The 20,994-nt window shown below is 35.7% G+C and overlaps 1 protein-coding gene across 2 annotated transcripts in view; it reads right to left on the reverse strand.

Annotated features, from left to right (window-relative positions):
* Nucleotides 1-3,249: 3,249 nt before the first annotated feature.
* GPATCH2 (G-patch domain containing 2) overlaps nt 3,250-20,994 on the reverse strand; it is a 100,869-nt gene continuing 83,124 nt past the window's right edge. The window contains exons 9-10 of one of the 2 annotated variants that reach the window (XM_052673038.1): nt 19,971-20,053; nt 3,250-6,917 (exon numbers count right to left, since the gene is read on the reverse strand). In XM_052673038.1, the coding sequence (XP_052528998.1) occupies nt 6,748-6,917; nt 19,971-20,053 (253 nt within the window). In that variant the 3' untranslated portion in view covers nt 3,250-6,747. Of the gene's footprint in view, nt 6,918-18,251; nt 19,297-19,970; nt 20,054-20,994 lie in introns of those variants that run through there. The other variant, XM_052673048.1, reaches the window with a different exon arrangement.

Below are 20,994 nucleotides of genomic sequence, written 5' to 3' on the forward strand. Positions count from 1 at the left end.
TCTCTGGGCTGCTGGGTGAGCCTTCAGAGCCTTCACACTGTGGAGCAGCAACTAGGGCGATCAGGAAGAACCAGAAACCAAGCTTTTCATGGTAAAGACCACTCACATTCCTCACGTACAGTAGCAAGTAACATAATTACCACTGGGTCTAAATGAAGATGCCCTAAACACTGTCCTTCACATGTCATTTCAACAATTTCTAAAGAAATCATGGAGCACCTGTCTTACTGGCTATCAGCAAGAGTCCTCGCCAGCTGAAAATGTGGAAACTGCTGCCATGGCAGCTTTCATCACTGAACTACACCAGAACTAAGGAATTCTTTAATCCAGGTTAACATACTATTATTGCTGCCCATGGTCAAGAGAATTGTACATTTAGCATCAGCTGTGTGTACATACACTTTATGTTGTAGAATACATCTATTACTACGAGAAATATGAAGCCCACCACCATATACACCAAAAGTTTGGCATTTAGAAAATTTTAGATAAATGTTCTACTTATTTTATTCTACAAATTGTACAACATTCAAATGCTTGGAGTAAGCTAGAACATTTGGAAAAACTATAAGGCAACACTTATGGGATCCAAATTTAATACTTAACTCTTGAAATCAAAACTACAGAGAAGAAATTTTGCAACTGGGTACCTGCAAATGCAACAGAAGAAATTCCTGCCTCTTTCACCACAATACTCTCTAAGAAAACAGCCAAGTTTTTGCGAAAGAGAAACAAATGGGAGGATGGTGAATCTTAAGTGAAATCAAGGATTCAAATGGAGAAACATTTTATGGAAGAAAAAATTGAAGACCATTAATCCTAATTCTTCAAAGAACCTTTTTCCATCACTGCAATCTAGGTTATATGAAAATATATTGAAATTGTGTTACATGAAATTTCCAAGGAAGTAAAATGAAAAAAAAAAAATCACAGTTCAATAACAAAACTCATTGACACAGACAACAAGGGAGCAATAAGAGACGCCTGGGAAGAAGATGGAGTCTTACAGTGGACAAGGGCAGAATAAGCTAGGCTGACTCAGTGAGAAAGACTGAAGAATTAATGGTGGTAAGTTCATGAGAACTTACCTCAATTACTAAATGAGCAGGTACATCTTGTGGAACTGAGTTTCCTGTATCATGTGTTTTTTTAATCACTAATAATAATACTCTTAAGTGGAAACTAATGTACATTGAAATGATATATTTCTTGCCGGCTTCCTTTTTTTTGTTCACTGGAGAAAATATTTGGGACATGCTCCTTCTGCATAGTTCTAATGCATGTTCTCCCTTGCTTATTTTCATTGAAATTTGAGCAATTTCAAATTGCTAAAACTTATACCTTTCTGCTATTTCCTTATTGAATCAAAAACTTTTTTTTTCTTCCCTTATTCTTGTTACTTGGCTGGAATGAAAGACTACATAGCACATACAGAATCAGTTAGCTACTGTACCCAATACTAGGTACAGCAGCCAAACAGGTGCTCTGAAGAAACTCTATGCTAAAGATAGTCCAGTATGATCCAGCTGACTCTAGGATTTTATGGGAACTCTGTTGCCATGGAAAATTGAGGATCCATATCTATAACAGGGAAGGAAGTTAAGACCTCAGTCTGCTAACACTTTTATGCACACTTATTTTTATACCTATGAGGAGCTTCACATCTAGAAGTCAACGGAGATACTCAAGTTCAGAAAAAGTTACGTGTCTTCCAGTCTTCATCAGTTTGTGGCTGGGGAAACAGTGGTCTGGTGGGGCTGAAGAAAATTCAAGTTTGAAGTGTCAAAGTGTCAAAAAATAACTCACGAGAGCAGGAGTAGGCCAGTCATAAAATTGGCCAGGTATGAAAAGCAACTTCACTAGTCTGGTACAAATGACAGAAAATCTGGAGCCCTGCCACTTAATATACTCATGAGATAATATTTTGAGACAGAAAACATGGGGAATTATCACTTAACACATATATAGTTATACTTTTTCAGAAAAAAGGAAAGGAAGAACAACACTGAAGACTTAAGGCACACTAAGCTGAAGATACCTATAATCAAATATTCTGAATGATAATCTAATTTTCATTTTCAGCTTTTTACTTAAAGACTGACTATTCAAAACAAGCAATCTATTGGCCAAAATACCTCCAGTATCTGCTTTGTTGAAGGACACCCAAGACCCACAGGAAGCCTATGCATTTCCACTAGAATTATCTTACTGGCAGTTAATCATGAAATTTTCATTGCTTTAGTTAAGTTTTCCACAACAACTCAAAGCAGACATATTAAAAAGTTTGTTGATAGTCTTACCAAACTCTGTATCTATGCTATAGCATAAACAACCTATGCTGGTAAAGCTCACAGTTTCTATAGCAAAAAACCACCCACCACTTAAGAATATCGATACTGAAATTGCTGTACATTCTCCAAGACTTCTTCCAGAACAGAAATATCATTAAGCAAACAAACATACACACACACACACACACAACCATAAGTACTATGCCTGTAAATAAACAGACAAATGTAGCTGCATCAAAACCTTTCCAGGAAGAATTCAAACCAAAAACAAGGTGTTCTTTTAACTTGCTAGATTAGCTTTAGAGCTGAACAAATGGACAGTGAAATAATTCTGGTTTTCTCTACGTTGCACACTGCAGGCTGAACATACTGCCTTTAGGTATGGGACTCTGTTGTGGGCACCTTGGCAGATGCTGTGTACTAGCTATGCCCCTGCTCCCAAAAACTTTGCTATCAATTAAAGCATAATTAAAAAGTCTCCTCACTGCACAGCGTAAGAGAGGGAAGAGATCCCCATTTTTGATATGCCTTTACTGCCCAGCACAGGGAGCAGAAAGATGAAAAAAATGGCATGATTTCTTCTTGGAGCAACAGTTTTGAAGTCCTGCTTGAAGAGAAAGCACAATCATGTCACAGCTATCAAAGCATACGCATACTTAAAGAATGAAGAGGACTTGTATTTAAACATCCCAGAAAAATATGATAACAAAAGTAATGCAGATATTTTATATGTGGCATTTTGTGATGTGGTTCACGTTTTCTGGTTAATAACTACCTAGAAAAGTACTGGTAAGGAGGTACAATACTTTTACTAACAGTGTTAGCACAATATACATGTGCTTGCTACAAGATATTAGCAATCCTAATCACATTTTCAGAAACAATGCTTTTGCACTCACCTGAGCAGTAACACCGTCATTGAAAAGGGCAACTTAAAGAAAAGAACATACAAAACCCGTGGAGTCTAATTATTTTATTTCATCTTGCATTTGTGCTGTTAAAGCAAAGCGTTCAATACATATTATTTAGCTATTTACTGCCATTCTACACCCATTATTGCCCTAATTGAAGAAAGACAAATGCAGGGACAAACTTGTTAAAATAAGCATATCGATAACGCTTCTCTGACTTCAACAAATATTTACTTAAAAACAGTATTCTGCCAGCAACTGCTCATGTGTTTCTTTTATTAACAGTTAATGGCTTAATTCACAGAACTCTGAAACACAATGGAATGTAGCAAAATGTGATGTTGATAATACTGGATGTGTCTTCTTTTTACTAAACATTCTGCATAGGCAGAATATTATGTTAACAGCTTAACTACCAATTAATCAAACACCTAAATGGAAAAAATTTGGTGAGTGATAGTAACTTTTAGATACAAGATGAACCGATATTTATGCAGGCATAAAAACCTCCAGTATCATAGTCAGTACGAATTCTTATTGGAAATAGTTTTACATGTACTGTAAAATAATGTGAACCAGTTTTATAGCAAGTATGATTGTAAGTTAAATAGAAGATGATTTTAAGTTATGCATGGGAAAATCCTGAAGAAAAATAACCAGGTACTTCAACTTGTTTTAAAGCCAACAAACATTGCAGTGACTTAAAAAAGACAAAACAAAACAAACCAGAATGATTTTGTTTTTTTATTTTCCTCCTAATGCTAGCCTTAATTGTGCAAAGTTACACTACCAGAATATCATAAATCACACCTGTGAGAAGTGATAAAATGATGTGATTTTGAGTGGGAATTTTACTGCATTAAATTACCTCAAAAAATGAGATTAAAATATTCTAATAAATCAATTTCTTCTACACCTGATTGTTAGCTGTGGCATCTAAAAATATCTGCTGGAAAACAGTCAAGGTGTACTTATCTCCATATGAAAATCAATTTGACCGGTTTTAGTGTCTAATAATTTCTAGCAGACTGATATAAAACAAAAAACACGGGACTTGATGAGACCCACCCGTGGGTTCTGAGGGAACTGGCAGATGAAGCTGCCAACCACTATCCATCGTATCTGAAAGGTCATGGCAGACTGGTGAAGTTCTGACTGACTAGAAAAGGGGAACCACAACCCCCATTTTCAATAAAGGAAAATAAAGAAGATCAGGGAACTACAGGCCAGTCAGTGTCACTTCTGCACCTGGCAAGACCATGGAGCAGATCCTCCTGAAGGTCCTGCTAAGGCACGTGGAAAACAAAGCTGAGGTGATTGGTAGTGCCAACATGGCTTCACCAAGGATAAGTCATGTCTGAAAAACTTGGTGGCCTTTTATGATAGAATTACAGCATCAGTGGGTAACGCAAGAACAACTGATGTCATCTACCTGGACTTGTGCAAAGCAGTTCTGCACGACATCCTGACTGCCAAACTGGAGAAAAATGGATTTGGTGGATGGATCACTCACAAGATAAGGAACTGGCTAGATGGTCGCACTAAGAGAATTGCAGGCATTGCACTGAAAGAATGGGAGTGTGTCATATAAACCTATTACTATAAATAACAAATACAGAAGCGAGCACCTTTGCTGCCTGCAGAATTCCAGGCTCTTTGCAATTACATGGCCCTGGAACTCTTTGGATATGGAATGTATTTAACTTGGTTTGGTATGCAAGAGATATTAGAAGTGTCCAACATACATTATCCTATGCTCCAAAACTTTCCATAATAAGTTTGCACTGATTATAAACGCCAAGTCTGTTTAAAAATTCTTGTAATGTTAAAAGGCAAAACCTCACAATGATATCAAGGATGCAAAGAACAATAAATGGCTCTTCTGAAACTCATGGAACATCTGCACTCAGCTATCATCAAGAACAAGAACAGGTACTAACCTTTTAGTCTACACTATGTAAGTTGTGAAAGAAAGTTTCCGAATTGACAGTACTCACCCTGGAAAGAATCAACAAAATTTTTAAGAAAATTCCATGTTATAATGTTGCTACATTTCCTAGCATTGCCTTTCTGGAAGAAAAAAAAAAGAAAGGTGAATCTGAAAGAAAAAAATCAGTGAAAAAAACAGTTCTTAAAATTCATCACTATTTCAGTTACATGAAGGAAGCTGCACTCCTGTTATTCTCAGCAATTATCTTTGCAATAATCTTCAAGATATTTTTCTAAGCAGTTTGGTAGCAAGGACAGGGAAGAAAAAGAAACTGAAGAACCAAATCCCGTTCCCTCTACAATCAAAGTAAATATTTCTAGCTACTACAGCAGGTGCAATATTTTCTCCTTAGACCATCTGCACAACTGTTTTCTTCAGCCCTATCGTTCAATTTTAAAGTGGAATTTGTTTTATACTACAGACCAATAGTGTCCTGGGAGCTTGATTGGTTGCCGCTTAATGAAATTACTTCTGCTGATATTAGATACATTAGGATACTGATTAAAACACTTAATGACTCCTCTTGATTTTAAATTGCTAGCTTGGATGTTTAAGAAGCTATCAAAGTATCTTTTTCCTTCCTTTCCTCCATCCTAATCTCACTTCTTCTCCTTTTTCAGTTACTTTACGTTCCTTAAACATTGTGGCTCACTGGTACCAGCACAATCACAAAACAAATGTTGAACACGACATTGTTTAAAATACCAAATCCCAGCATATTAACACTGATGGGGGCATCTTTAAAACACAATTTTCTGGTTCAAAGTTGAAATATATCCTTAAGTATAGACACATTAAGGATTATTCATATAAAGAGATATCCACACTCAGAATAAACTCTAAAATTTTAAAATATCTGCTGAAAAAAGATAATCCTGCAAATGTAAAAACAAGTATAAAAGCTTTACGTTTGAGCTTGAATGTGGAAGACAGTGATACATTGCCAGATAATGATGTTGAAATGGCATTCCTATGATGACAAAACCATTTTTCATGCTCTTATACAAAATTGTATAACATATCACCTTCCAGCAGAAAACATGTATATCTTACAGGCAAAATGACAGCTTATCCTCAAACACTGTTAAACACTAGAAATATCAGGTTTGGAAACTTGGCCTGAAAAGGGGGAAAACACAATTACTATATAAACTTCAATTTTCCTTGACAAACCTTATCAAGGCTCTTGAGATGAAATTATACTTACAAAAAAATTGCTTATATACTAAAATCTGCTGTGTCAGAAGGTTCTATGAAAAGAAGCAAATACACTGAGTTTTTTACTTAATACAAACTTTAAGACCAGAGGAAATAAAAAAGTACAAGTGTTTGTAAATTTTAGCACCATTGTAAAATTAGATTCAAATGCCGGTTCTGTCACTGTGGCTGTACCTTGCAGCTGGAGTAGCTGATGTGAAGCACACAGGCTTCAGTGATCTTTGAGAGAAGAACAACTGGACTTGCTGATCATAACAAATAATACAAGTTTGCAATTCTTGTCTTTTTAAATTATTTTCAATCTTTACTTTCACTTGACAGCCAAAGTGCATTTCTGTCAGCTGAATCCGAGGCCGAGTCCTTTTGGTCTCTGGATGGCTCGTATTGGCTCTGCAATCCCTTTCCCGTCTGGTCCAAGGCCAGTGCCAGGAGTCCAGCCCATGCTCTGAAGCATTCGGTTTCCAATGTTGTTTTCTGGGATTGGTTGGGTGTTTTCACCTACAAACCCTGAGATTAAAGAAACACACAGCATTAATCAGCACTGCCTGCCATGTGGAGAAAAGGAGGATAATCTCCTCTAAAGCTTTAAACCTTTCTATTCTCCTAATTCATCTAATAGGTTGCTAGAACAGGCTGTCTTTGCATATGTTGACCTCCTGACTGCATGAGTCCAAATAATGCAACCTAAGGCTTCACTTTATTTTCAATATTTCTGACTCCCTCATTATTTAAGTGTGACAAACACTGTTGTGGATCCTTTTTACTCCAATACAGTGGATTTTACATCAGTCTTGAAGAATATGCATCATATGCTCAAGTCTACCAATAAAAGGGCTAGATTACACAAATGTCTTGTCCTACACAATTATTAAGCCAAGACACACCATACTATCATGGCCACCTATCCATCCTCAGCAATATTATCAATGTTCAACAAGATAACTTTCAATAAACACTACAAATGTTTTCTGATTAAACACTTGCAGCTTCTACAGAGATTGTAATATAGACAAGAGGTCCAATGGTCCAATACTCTGAAATACGGGTATATCCTTACTCACTTTGTTTTACTAAAATTGCAAGAGTTTTGATATTGTCCAGTTCACTTTTTGGTATTTTCAACAACATTTAATTATGTTTACAGGCTTCTTCCTAGACAACTGTAGAAAGTTTCACATACACTACAGAAAAGACCAACAAGATTGCAAAGTGTAATTTAACATTCATTTTCTTATGAAAATAGCAAAAAGAAATGTGAATGTCAAATGAAAAAGCATTTTTTTTTTTTTTTTTCTCCAAGCTTCCAAGCTCCTCAAGATAGGCTTCTGGAAATGACACATGGGTAACCTTCCCTTATGTGTCTATCTTGCATCAGGAATACAAATTATATTAGTTTCAAGGATTTGCAGTGATTCTTATGACATCACAAAAGGCAAAATTTTAAGAATGAACTTTTAAGCTAGCACCAGCCATTGCATGTAGGTGGTTTATCTTTGTACAGCATGCTCCTTCCCCTGACCAGAGAACAACAAAACCCACCACATGCCCAACTCCAGACATTCTCTGCTTAATTTTTTACATGCTCATTCTAGCCTGCTGCTTTCTGAAAGAAATATTTTAGCAGGAGTCCATGGTGTTTTGTTTTTGAAGGCTATGTTGTCTTCAGTCAAGAATTTACAAGAGAAGTAGCTGGCTTACTAAACAGGAACAAAACAAAAGTTGAACAAGCACTTCTGAGAAGCCTCATTTAACACCCACAAAACAAAAGCAAAGCTGAAAGGGGGAGGGGGGGAGGGAATCCCACAGGAAGATGGAGGTTCAAAAGAAGAGGCACATTATGGTGACTGAGTTGATGAATTTATGGTACTCAAACACAATTCACTACAGATCCGTTTAGATTCAGCAAAACAGTGGCTACATGAAAGGTAGGCAGCTTCCAAGTACCTCAGTCTTCGAGTCAAAGTAAAAGGGAAATGCACTGAGAGAAGGCATTCTTTAATACTAGTTTGAAGCTATGCTTAATGCTAGACTTAAAAAAGGCTTTTAAGTCAGCAGACTCTCATCCCCGAGAGGGTTTCCCTTGAACTGACCAGCACAGAATTCAATGACCAAGACTTCCTTTCTTTTCAGGCCCCCACAGGCAGAGGCAATTTTCATACAGTCAAGTCCCTGACATTGCCTGGCATACACAACACAGGCTTTGCAACCTTCTTAGTTATACTTTCTAGGTCAAAAAAACAGAAAGAAGAAAGGCAATGGTTCAACAAAAGCAAAGGTAAACCTCACAGGTAAAATCCTGGAAGCCTGTTTTGGTTCACTCTTCACAGCAACTCATGGTAAGAAATGGCGTGTGGTTTCAGTAGCCACAGAACAATTAAGTGAACTCCAAAGAAAGAAAGATCCAAGAGATCCGTCAAGCAAGAAAGAACAAAAGTAAGAGTATATTTCATAACATATAAGTATTGGAAATACTAAACCATTCGTAATATTGCTTAGACAAAGACAAATGCTGCTGGGCTGGCATGCAAGGCGCAGTCTGAGTCAAAATATACAGCTTTTTGTTAGTCCATTTGGGGGGAAATCCACATAATTTTTCCTGTAAAATACATACCTTTGTACTTGAACATTAATTCTCATGAAATCCAGAGCAACCTCACAAAAAAATGCACAAAGAAACAATCTGTATCATGATATAGTTAAATAATTGGATGTTACTATTTTGTAATTTTTTTCTTAATGTTGCTCATTGTGACATTGTTTTCTTTCTGCAACTGACATGAAAATTAGAATTCTTTTTGTTTCAACAGACATACATACATCAGAAATGCATATAAAAATTGTTTTTTTCCCCACTGAATATACTTCTATTTCCTATTAGAACACCAAGGCCTGCCCTCAAGCCTTCTGTTTCATTCTTACACTTTGCCAAGTTACAATAAAAAGAGAAAGCAGAAACTACCATAAACTTGGCTTCCACGCTCCCTTTTGGGCAAACAATCAAGCAGCACACACTGTCCAAAGGCTAAAGTGCTTGGAGGCTTTCTATAGCAGCAGTAATAAAGCAAAAGCAAAAAGCCACACAACTTGCCTATGTTATAGGCATATACATTGACTAATTACTCTCATGTAAATAATGTAAATATGAATAGCTTTTATTTCAATTTTGAAGAAGTTTAATACATGCAAATAATTTGCAGTATAATCAGTTTTTATATAAACATTTCTATGTCTGCCTTAAGTTTCTCAAATGATGAATAAGAATTGTGGGGATATGAATTTATAATGAAAATTTTTTTCTGAATCAGAAGAACATGGGTAGTTGTATTCATAACTGCCTTTTTCCTCCACCTCATGGTCAATCAGAAATAAAAACAAAATAAAACCATCTCCACATCTTCGACCCGCTGCATGATCGAAAAGAACTCTTAAAAAAAAAAAAATCACACTACACTGTTTGTTATTTCCCTGACCCCCAATTCATATGCTCTGGGCATTAATTTTCTAATTAAAATCAGTAATTGTCCTTGTAATATTCATCTTCAAGTTCAGTTTTTAATTCAAGCCTAGGGCACTTCTTGGACTAGCCAGTAGGGCCTTTTAGAGAGAATGGTCCAAGCACACTGGCCTTGAAAAGGGCTGTGGTACCTCTGGGATGTGTTCAGTCTTGACCCACCCAGGAGCAAGAACAAAATCAACGCATTGTGCCATCCCACAAAACATAACTATGCAAAATCAGATTAAGCAAAACAGAAAGGGATGCATTTTTCAAAGTTTATTGCTGTATGGGGCATTGTGGGGTTGCATGAGTTATGAGGAAGTTCCTGTATTAATAATTTGCTGGAATCCCCGATGTAGAGTCTTTTCTTTTTACAGCCTGAAAATGTCTCAGTTATATATATTATATATATTTGGTTCCTGAACTTTCAGATGAGAAGCCTACATGCAGGACTAGTTACCATCACACAAGTGAGGACCTAATACTGAAGAACAGTAGCTTGCTTGAGAGGATAGTACTTAAAAATTCCTCCACTTGCATCCCTTCACTCAGCAACGCTAGTAGCCAGAATAATAATTTTAAAAAGCCCTACCCTCAAACATTTGTGCACATGAATAGACACACTTCAAGGTCTACATTTATTATGCATATGACCTTACATACATGGAATATGATAAGAAAAACAAATCTAGGAAGAGAAAAAAAAACTCACCACATTTATGTAATTTTTGATATGATATTTATGATGTTATTAAAGGCAAGTTTCAATGAAAAATAAAGGTATGCAATTTTTTCTTAACAGCTGTTGAGACAGGTATGTCCTGGTTAAACAGTACACTAGCATTCAGTGCCATACCCTTGATTTTACAGTGATTGCCATGAATTAATTTAATTCCATCTGTAAGCTAAAATCAGATCAGAGGTCTAATGCTGCTGCAGGCTCCACATCTGTTTAATCATTTTTGGATACAACAGCTTGCAAAAGTTCAGGTTTTAAATTTGCTTCATATTTAAGAAACAATGCTCCTCTGCAGGAAACAAATGAGCCTACGCGTAGTTTTGATCAGACAATATATTTTATTTGCTAAAAGCTTCTTCTAAAATACTTAAAAGCTCACCAATTAAAGTTATCATGTATTATAGAATAATAAAGGAACTGTGACCCTATCAACCATAATTGTGACAGTATTTATTTGTATGGTCCAATTTCTGGGTAAGACTAATATCAAGTATGTTTGGTTTAAATATGTGTCAATAAAACTGGAATTCAGCTAGGTTCAATCTCTTAAATAACTCTTATTTTAAAAAGCACTACTGTTTTTATTTTTAAGCTGTAAGAAGCAAATTAAGGCATACTGAAGTAATTTCATCTCTGGCCATTGAACTTTTGTGATGTTAAGAATTTTTTTTTTTTTTTTAAACAGTTCTGAGAAAATGACACTGTACAGAAATATAGTCCTGGCCTTTCAGCTTTCTTTTATATGATTAAGACCTGGGAGTGGAACAGCAATGCCTTAGCAGAGCATTCCACAACTATTATTTCCTTTTCTATCGGTCTCAGCAGCCTTAAATCCTTTAAATCCTTTCCTAGAAGGATCTCTTTTTGCTTGGGTAATTTTTGCAATACATGGCCTGCTAACCCTTACCCCCTACCCTAGATCTCACGTCTATCACAGCAGAGTCAGTCTTTCTACCTCAAATCTTCCAAGGTGCATTGTGGATGGTAATTCACTTGCGTAATTGGCTCAAGAGATGAAAATCTTGTATCTGCCTCTCTTAGCCACTAATCTATCCAGCTGACTGCAAGCCTAATTGTCAGCTTGTTTAGTAATTTGGCTCCTAAAGTGTTGTATTGATGTTGGATAAACAGCCAATGGAAGGCGAAACGATACATGCTGCTTCACTTTAAAAGCTAGTGCACTTTCCCCCTCATTTTCTGAAAGCGTTTAATATTCCATCTCTTTTTCTCTTCTGATTTCTGACTAGACAGATGAGCTCAGAACAGTAGGGACTGATCTTGATACACAATACATTTTAGAAGGAATGTAATCAAAATAACATGCTACTGCAGTGCATCTTTGCTATGTTCACTCTAACTAAAAGAAGGGGAATCAGACTACCCAGATATTTATATTCTTAAAGCCGTTCTGGATAATTGTACAGAGTCTGTCAGCCATACTGGGATTTTTTTTTAAAATCAGTACCTGTAGTGTTTTTCAAAATTCACTATGCTGTGGCAATATAACAAAAACAAGCAAACAAAGAAAACCAGATATGAAAATACTGCATTATTTATATAACTATTTGAGATTGAATTGTTAGACTAAACTGTCATATATGCCTCAGAATGAGGTAGTAAGGACTATGCCTCAATAATAGCCTAAGAAGAATTATGTCTAGGTAAGTCTGCTTGCATTACATTGTACTCTAGCCACTATAGAGATGAAATCAGCAGAGAAGGCAGTCAGAACCTCAGCTGCTGGAAGCCTTCATATCTACCCAGCATCCACAGCAGAACTCAATGCCTGTGCTGCTACTGTTTCACTCCTATCATCTCACTGCTAGGTGCATTAAAACTAATTGTTGCATAATTGCAGCAGGGGTAGATGTATCCTGTAGTACAAACCCTAGATTTTATATTAATTTCCAACCATCCCAATTATAAATCCACACACTGATGGAAATTTGGACACTGCACTGGTTTAACTGGTCTTCCACTATTGCAGATCACTTGGACTCCCGAGTGCTCTTCCTCTTTCTTGCTTGACTGGGCCACACTGTAGGTGAAGTGTATTCTTTTGCCTATTCAAGCTCTACTATCTTTGGTTGGAAAAAGCCAGAATTAGTAGAATTCTGCTTATTCCTTGGTAGGGGAGAATCTCTTGATATTTGTATTTTCATATTTGTATTTTCACTGGGGTCCAAATGAGGCCAGCTTTATTTCCTATCTATGCTGACAGTCACTGGACAGTATTTCAGAAGTGCTTCCACCAGGGAAAATTCTAAAGTTCTGCACAACGCCCTCAACACTTGCAAAAATTGCCCTCTTCTAAGAAGTTTTCTCTAACTTGTATGAAAATAATTGTAACCTTGGACTGAGTCCTGCTGAGAAAGAACTTAAACTACAAAAAATGTTCTCCAAATGGATAGCCCTATTATTAATTCCAGCAGAAAGATTGAAGATTAAATGGATGTAAGGACTATGCCTCTATGCTTGGAATAACCTTAAACCAAATTTGGATGGAATACCAGGATACCACTGGTAATGGGTAATAATTACTTCTATCACTGATGCTGTGCCTATGTAGTATTATCTTCTGCCACATTAAATTTAAAGATGAAGCTTAATTTATTGAAACTAGTCAAATACATCCACACATATATGTATTTACTATGGGTTAAATAAACATTTGCCTATTTTTCAGGGCCCATATCTACACTGCTGCTAGAGGCTACTTTACTAAGAAGTATACAATAATAAACATGAAGAACAAAAACTGGAACATTACTAAGATTTCTGGCTAGAATACATAGATGATAATACAACTTAGATGACTTTTGTTTTGGAGAGCTTTCTAATAAAATGAAGGCCTGGGAAGATGCTGAACTCTCCATTTCCATTGGAAAGATATAAAAATAACCACAATCAGCAGCACTTTTTCTCTTTAAAATGTTATCGTGTCACTTATATAAGCCAACTGCAATCCTTGTGTTGGTAATGAAGACCTCAGAATACAATTATTAGACGTGGCCTTAGCAGTGATAATGTCAAGCTATAGGTTGACAATAAAAAAAAAATAATCAAAATTTCCTCAGCTGTTCTCTTCATGGCCCTCCTCTGGACCCACTCCAGTAGCTCTGCACTGAATTTGTGTTGGGTGCCCCAGGCCTGGATACAGTGCTCCAGATGGGGTCTCATATGAGCAGAGTGGAGGACAACCACTTCCCTTTCCCTGTTGCCATCTTTCTTTTGATGCAGCCCAAGATGCTGTTGGCATTCTAGGCTGCAAGTGTACACTATTGGGTCACATCCAGCTTCTTGTCCTCCAGGACCCCTAATTCATTCTTTGCAGGGCTGCTCCCAATGAGTTTTTCTTTCTGTGCACATGCCAGGGATTGCCTCAACCCAAGTGCAACACGTTGCACTTGGCCTTGTTGAACCTCATTAGATTCATGTGAACCCACTTTTCAATCCTCTCTAGATCTTTTCGGTCCCCTTTAGAGGCCACCAGGGATTTTGCCTGACAGTTACAACTTTTCAAATATCATGGAGCATGGCTTGGCAACCACATCAGGCAGTTTCTTCAGGACCCTGAGATACACGTTGTTGCCCTACAAACTTGTACAGCCTCATGAGGTGGTCTCTCATTTGCTCCACTTTCACACTGGGAGGGATAATGTTCCCCCAGCCTCATCTAGAGGTTCAAGGTTGTAAGAAGTATGGGAAGCCCAATTGCCAGGGAAGGCAAATAACTTGAGTACCTCAGCCTTCTCCATGTCTTTTGAAGCCATTTCTCCCTTCTCATTTACCAGAGAGGGTACACTCTCCTTTGCTCGTCTCTTCTGACCTGCAGAACCCCTTCTTGCTATTTTTCACATTTAAGTTATTCATTCCAAGAACAATTTATGATGCAAGTTCAGTTCCATCTGTGCTTTGGCTTTCCTGATCCTATCTCTGCGTGACCAAATGGCTACCCTCTGTATTCTTTCCAGGCCAAGTTTCCCTGTTTGTATATTTTCTTATTTTCTCTCAATTTGAGCATCAGGTTCTTGCTCAGCCATGCTGGATTCCTGCCTTTCCTGCAAGCTCTTGCTCTCAGAAAAGCATCCATAAAGCGCTGCAGCTCTGTTCTGTTCCTATGTCCCCCTGTGGCCAGTATTCTATGGGATCCCATCCACTAATTTCTAAGATGGATGTCCGCTCTCATGAAGATCAGAGTCCTGACTTTGCTCTTTGCCAGGCCCTTATTCTCCAAGATCAGGAACTCAAACTATCAATGCATCTGAGTGGTTGACAAAACAATCAAGCAAAAATCAAAACAAAATTAAAAAAAAAAAAAAAAAAGCAAAAAAAAAAAAAGCTCTCCCTAAAGCATTTAAAATGGAGGTGGCTCCTCTGTGAGGACTGTTTCTTTACAGTACCTAGTGTTGTTTCTAATGCATGGTACACCCAGATCTTTCACTTTTTAACTGACTTAGTGAAAAAATGAAAAAAAGCTTCTAAAATTCCATCTCATGGAGAAATAAATTACATTAAATATATATATATATATCTATAGGCTGGATGCTCAGGTAGATAAGCTTTGTAACCCATAAAAGATGATAAGAATTGGTGTACTGCTGTAAGAGAGAGTATTCACAACAAGCCAGTGTTGTAACTGCTCTATGAAAAGAGATTTCTGTTGATAGAGTTGTACATTTAGTAGGTAGAAAAGCCATGAATCAAGCTAAGAAGAAAGTAGGCATAAAATAGTTTGTCTAGAGTTTTGGAAATCTACTGACAGTTCATTCAAGTAAGCAAAAGCCTTCCCTGTCTTAGCAACTATTCAGTAACTTGACCTTCACCACAAACTCACCCTCAGAAACCTCTGTTATCACAGTGTAATCACAATCTTTTTCAAATCATCATTTTGGTACTGCAAATATTCAAGTCTGATTTTTAATCAATGACATATTCAGCATCAGCAAAATAGTTTGCTTAGCTATTCTGTTGGTAATTTTTAAAAAGGAATGAAAACATGCACCCTTTTGATTACCTTGTTAAAGTGAGTCATGATGGCATTATAGGAGTGCTCAATGTTTCTACTGTAATTAAGAATGTCATATTTTTCATTGAAAAGCTTTTTTTTTTTTTAATGAGTTTTAACTTTGTTATTTCAGTCTGTATCAGCCTGTAACATAGCATGCAACACTCCAAATAGATAAAGACATAATATTTGAAGTTTGCTTTTCATAAAAATTATCAATATTAAGTTGTCTACAAGATGCACAATAACATTTAATACGTAAATTCTTTGTATTTCAACTACAATATACCTTTCTTTTTAAACTTAGATTTTGCAAATCCACACTACAAAGCACAATAATAAACACCAGATATAGAAGAACATTTTCAAATATAAATAAATGGTTATTTATAATGCATACAAATAAAACTTAACATTTTTGTTATTCTGGATCCAATTTTCTACACTCTTTAAATTAAGTTATTAACATCCTTCAGACTTGAAGAAGAATTTGCTCACCAAAAAAACCAATTTCTTTCAGGAAGCAAGGTTTAGAAGCATCTCATATAAAGACAAACAAACAAAAAAGAAAAAAATAGCTGATTGAAAAATAAAATCTTTACAGAAGGTGACAAAGTCACTAGGAGAGAAACTGGAGTAAATATATCATGGCATCTGAAATTCTGTAGCATCTGCTAGAGACTTTAAATCGGTAATCTCAGTTGTTTACTAGAAGCATTTCCAATGTACACATTTCAACTATAAACACTTCATAGAGAATATCCTTTCTCTTCTATACAATTTTTGTTGTTTGTTTTGTTACTATTTTCATTGATATCAGAACGCAGTTTTGGTAGGGTTATTTCCAAGATGATATATTGGCTTGCCTAAGAGCTTTTATACAAACTTGAGGACGTTGTATTGCTGCAGTGAAATACGTCAGTATGTCACCTGAAATAGCTCTACTGCTCAAGCAGACAAAGAGGGCATAAAGATATTAAAAATGACCTGGCGCCAAATTTTACTTCTGAATCACTGAAATAATATTGATTCCACAGAAGAAGGTGCGCAAAAACTGATATTTCTAATGTACAACACTTGATTCTTACAAGCAATTGTAGAAAGTAAACAATTTTTTTTTCCATCTTTTTTTCAGTTGATAAACCAATTACCTGCCTAAGCTCAATTAATACACAGACGGGGCTATATCAAGCATCCAAAATCCAGAAAATTAAAAAAACAAAAACAAAAACAGATTAGGACTTCACTACCAGGTTTTAACAAACCATACATAACATTATTTCCTGCTTTCTTCAAACTATATAATGCACTGTGTTGCTCAAACTTTCTTGCTTCAATAGTTTCTCATTGCTGTACAAGTAAATCTACATCCTTTGCTACTAATATACACAAACCTATTGGTATGTGACTTTGACTCCAGGTTGAGAACAGGTTATAAATTTAGAAATCAATATCTAACTCTATCAATATTCATTTTATTTTTTCAATACAAAATACAAAGGTGAAAGAGCAGTAAATAAGTTGGAGTACTGAAATAAATTGGGTGTTCTTGTCACAATTAATAAACGTTTAACCAATAACACTGCTTGCTACAGAAGTCTATAGCTTTTAAGAAGTCTGAAAATAGCAGGTGCTTCTCTTGTGAGACTCAAAACAGAGAACATATTTCAATACTTCACTGGTATTGCCAGTTATTCTCTCCACTACTACTGAATCTAAACATTTAAATGATGACTTTCAAGACTGTGCATAGCACTACTTCAGCAATTTAGCAATTTCTTTATCACTAATTTTTTTTTGAAAAACACAGATGATTTTTAAGACGTTTCCAGAGACTATAAGCTTAAGCAGGTCATGCTTTTTGTGATGCTATTAAATTCAGTAGCTTATTTCCACTTTTTCCTCATAGCATACTAGAATGTTCAGTTTAAGTAGTATACTTTAAGAAGCAAAGTCTATGGAACTGTCTGATCTACAAGGGCTGCTCCAGAAGTAATGCCTCCCACTTTATTATGCTGGCCCACAACATTAGAGATAGATGTTGGTGGAATGGAAGCAGAGGTGGAACCTTCCTGCCAGTATTCCATTGAAGACTGTTGCCATATGACAGATGGCAGCAGAGGGGCAGTCTAACAGAATACCATCTGACATGGAAGTGCATATCAAGCAAAGGGGTGTCACTGAATTTTTCCACATGGAAAAAATTGTACGCAATGACATTCATTGATGTTTACTGAATGTTTATGGAGACCAAAAAGTGGATGTGAGCACAGTAAGGTGGTGAGCATGTTGAAAATTAGAGCAAATTTTCAGCTACAAAACATCACCAAATAGTGTTATTATGCTCTCTGTATATGTTGCAGTTTCTATGAAAATAAATAGGAGGCATTACTTTCAGAGCAATGAATGTACCTTTGGTTTTTTTTCAGAGGACTGACTTCTATTCGGCAAAACATTGCAGCACATGCATCTCAGGAAAATATTTGCAGTCAATCACTCATTTACAGCCAGCATTTCAGATTTCTCTGTTAAATAAGGAAGATTATTAGCGGAATTCTACTTCTATCTTCCAACTTCCGTTCAAGTAAGTACACACATATATTTTTCCTTCAAGAAAATATTTATTCACAAACTCTTCTGCATAAAATTTAGTCCTTCTGTTCCTATATCTTATCTGAAACAATTGAAAGGAAAATAATACAATATTAAAAATGACCATTTTAATTCAGATTTCCAGATATATTTTCATTCTTAAAGGATACCATACACCTTTCATAAAATGGTTTAAAATAATAACATATATTATCAAGCCTCATAACAGATGAGCTATAACTTACTTGTAGGAAGAAATGCAGTGAAGGAAATAGTAATAATTTATAAAATGTTACATATTATCTACGTGTATGTGAAGTTTACAAAAATGGCTTAAAAATTTACAACAGACAATGTACAAAGTTGCTTAAAAATGTACAAAATGCAGAAAAAACTTGCAAGCACAGAAAAAAATCCTACCTCATTCTTAAAGAAGAAAATTGAGAAGATTACCTTGAATTTAAAAAAGAAAATAACTCCTCAAATTACTTAAAAAGCATCCCATATGATACATCTACTCATCATTACTCTGTTACCCATCAAATAAAAGAAAGTCCTGGGAAAACTCAGAGTCTCTAAAACTGTAAATATAGAGATACACAATGTTGAATATAATACATTTGCTTTAATATCAAAATATTGGCTTTGCAAAGTTGCACAGAGGAACCAGATTGTAAAATAAAACATTGAACACTGAAAGCCCAAGGTAAAATGAACGATAAAATGAATTTCATGATATTTCATACCCTCTTAGTACAAAATGACATCCTTTAGTACTTGAAAGTTATCAAGTGAAAATCACCTTCTAGAAATAATTATATTATTCTCTCTTCAACCATTAAGAATTTTTCTTTCTCACTTCACATATGTTCAGAGTCTTCAAACCTGACCCACACATTCTCTTTTTCCATACTACTGCCACTGAGGTGCTTTAATAACATTTTTAATATTATTCTTAGTCTGTTACTGCCACTGAGGTTTAAAACAATGAAATTTCAGAAGAGAGAATTCAGCTGGAATACAAATATTAGCCTTCTCCAAAGACAGACATCTAGAATATACATGAAAAAACGTGTTATGTATAATTACATATGAGTACCATGTACAATCCAGATTTACATATTACTAATACATAAAACATCTTATGCTGACACGCACATGTACACCACCTATTGTTTCCAGTATGCACATATATAATTAATACCAACAAACTGACAGGTGTCCTATAAATCACTGCTAGGTATTGAAAAAGTCATTTCACAGCAGTGACATCAGCAAAATGCACACAATGGTTGTGACCTCGCATCTGTAAAAATCTTTCAGAAATGTGCTTGGAAATTGCTTCCTATTTAATCCACAGCATTAATTTTAAAGCTTATCACCAACTTTTCATTGTTTGCAGGATATTTACTATATTCATATGCACTCCTCACAGAAAAATAAAAGACAACTTAAGTTTCTATCTTGTAATGCCTGAGTAGATACGAGCCATAATCTGTACTGTTCGTGATTCTTAGTATATTAAAAAAGATACAGTCTCTTTAAATAAATGTTCTTACAAAGATTTAGAAATTGAGAATGTAAAAAAAAAAAAAACAACAACCCTGAAGTTAGAATGTAAGTTACTGAATTTACCCAGCATTTATCTGGGTCACTGACCTACTGCTTCATATTTACAGATTTAACATCTTGTGTTTTGTGTTCTGTCCCACTGAAATTGGTTACCTGTGGGTCCTGGCAGGGGAGCAGCTTTCCTTCTCCGTTTGATGTCTCCCATGCACAATGATCCTAAATGCACACTGGTTTGCCTGCAAGTAATTACAGGAGGAAACTATTAACAAAAGAAGAAAAATGCCACAAACACAAAGCTTGTATAATCCGAACCTATATCAAAACATTCAACCGAGATGAAGCTGTGCTGTGAAGCCACCAATCTTGTTTATATCGAAGCATAATTATGTTTGTTGACAAGTGCTCAGTATCTAAACATAGCACCATAAATTGTTCTTGGAATGAATAAAATAAAAGGGATGCTTTTTAATTTTCAAAACTGGTGATCTTTCTAGCGCAACATAAAACAAAAAACAAAAACACTGTTGCTTCTGACAGGAAAATAGCTAAGATTAATTATCTAAAGAAATCACAATATTGTTGGTACAATATCAATTGGCTAGTAATGCCTAACTGTCAGAACAACATTTACTGCAGGAAAACCATTGTCAATTTCTTTTTAAAGTAAGATGAAGAACAAATGAGAAAACACAAAACAGCCAACTCTTCAAAGGTACATGAAATCATCTTGCAGCACATCAATTTGCCCTTTACTAATTCAAAGGCACGGTGTGATAACAATATAACAGAGCACAATGTCCAGTCTCTCATTAAACAATCATAAACTTAAGACTGGTAAACTATTGGAGCTGCTTAGGACAGTAGACAAGCCAAACTTACTGCATTAAAGCCATAAAGCCATCTACCTAACAATGAGGTACCACAGGAAGGGGTAAACTTGGAATTTCCAAATAATGAATTTTGCAATATAATCTTAAAGGAGATACTGTTTTTCACAAAGTAATGTGCAATCCCTGCAGAAAGGAACATACGTACTTGGCTTTTTTTTTTTTTTGGTAAAGAAATGAAACCAAACAGGGGATAAATGGAATAATTTACAAATGTCACAATTTTATTGTTTCCAAATATGTTATTCAGAACTGTGAACTTCTTACCACAGTATTGTGGTGAATTTTGA

The sequence above is a fragment of the Tympanuchus pallidicinctus genome, unplaced genomic scaffold (genome assembly GCF_026119805.1).
Source record: "Tympanuchus pallidicinctus isolate F22 unplaced genomic scaffold, pur_lepc_1.0 scaffold1, whole genome shotgun sequence".
NCBI lineage: Eukaryota > Metazoa > Chordata > Aves > Galliformes > Phasianidae > Tympanuchus > Tympanuchus pallidicinctus.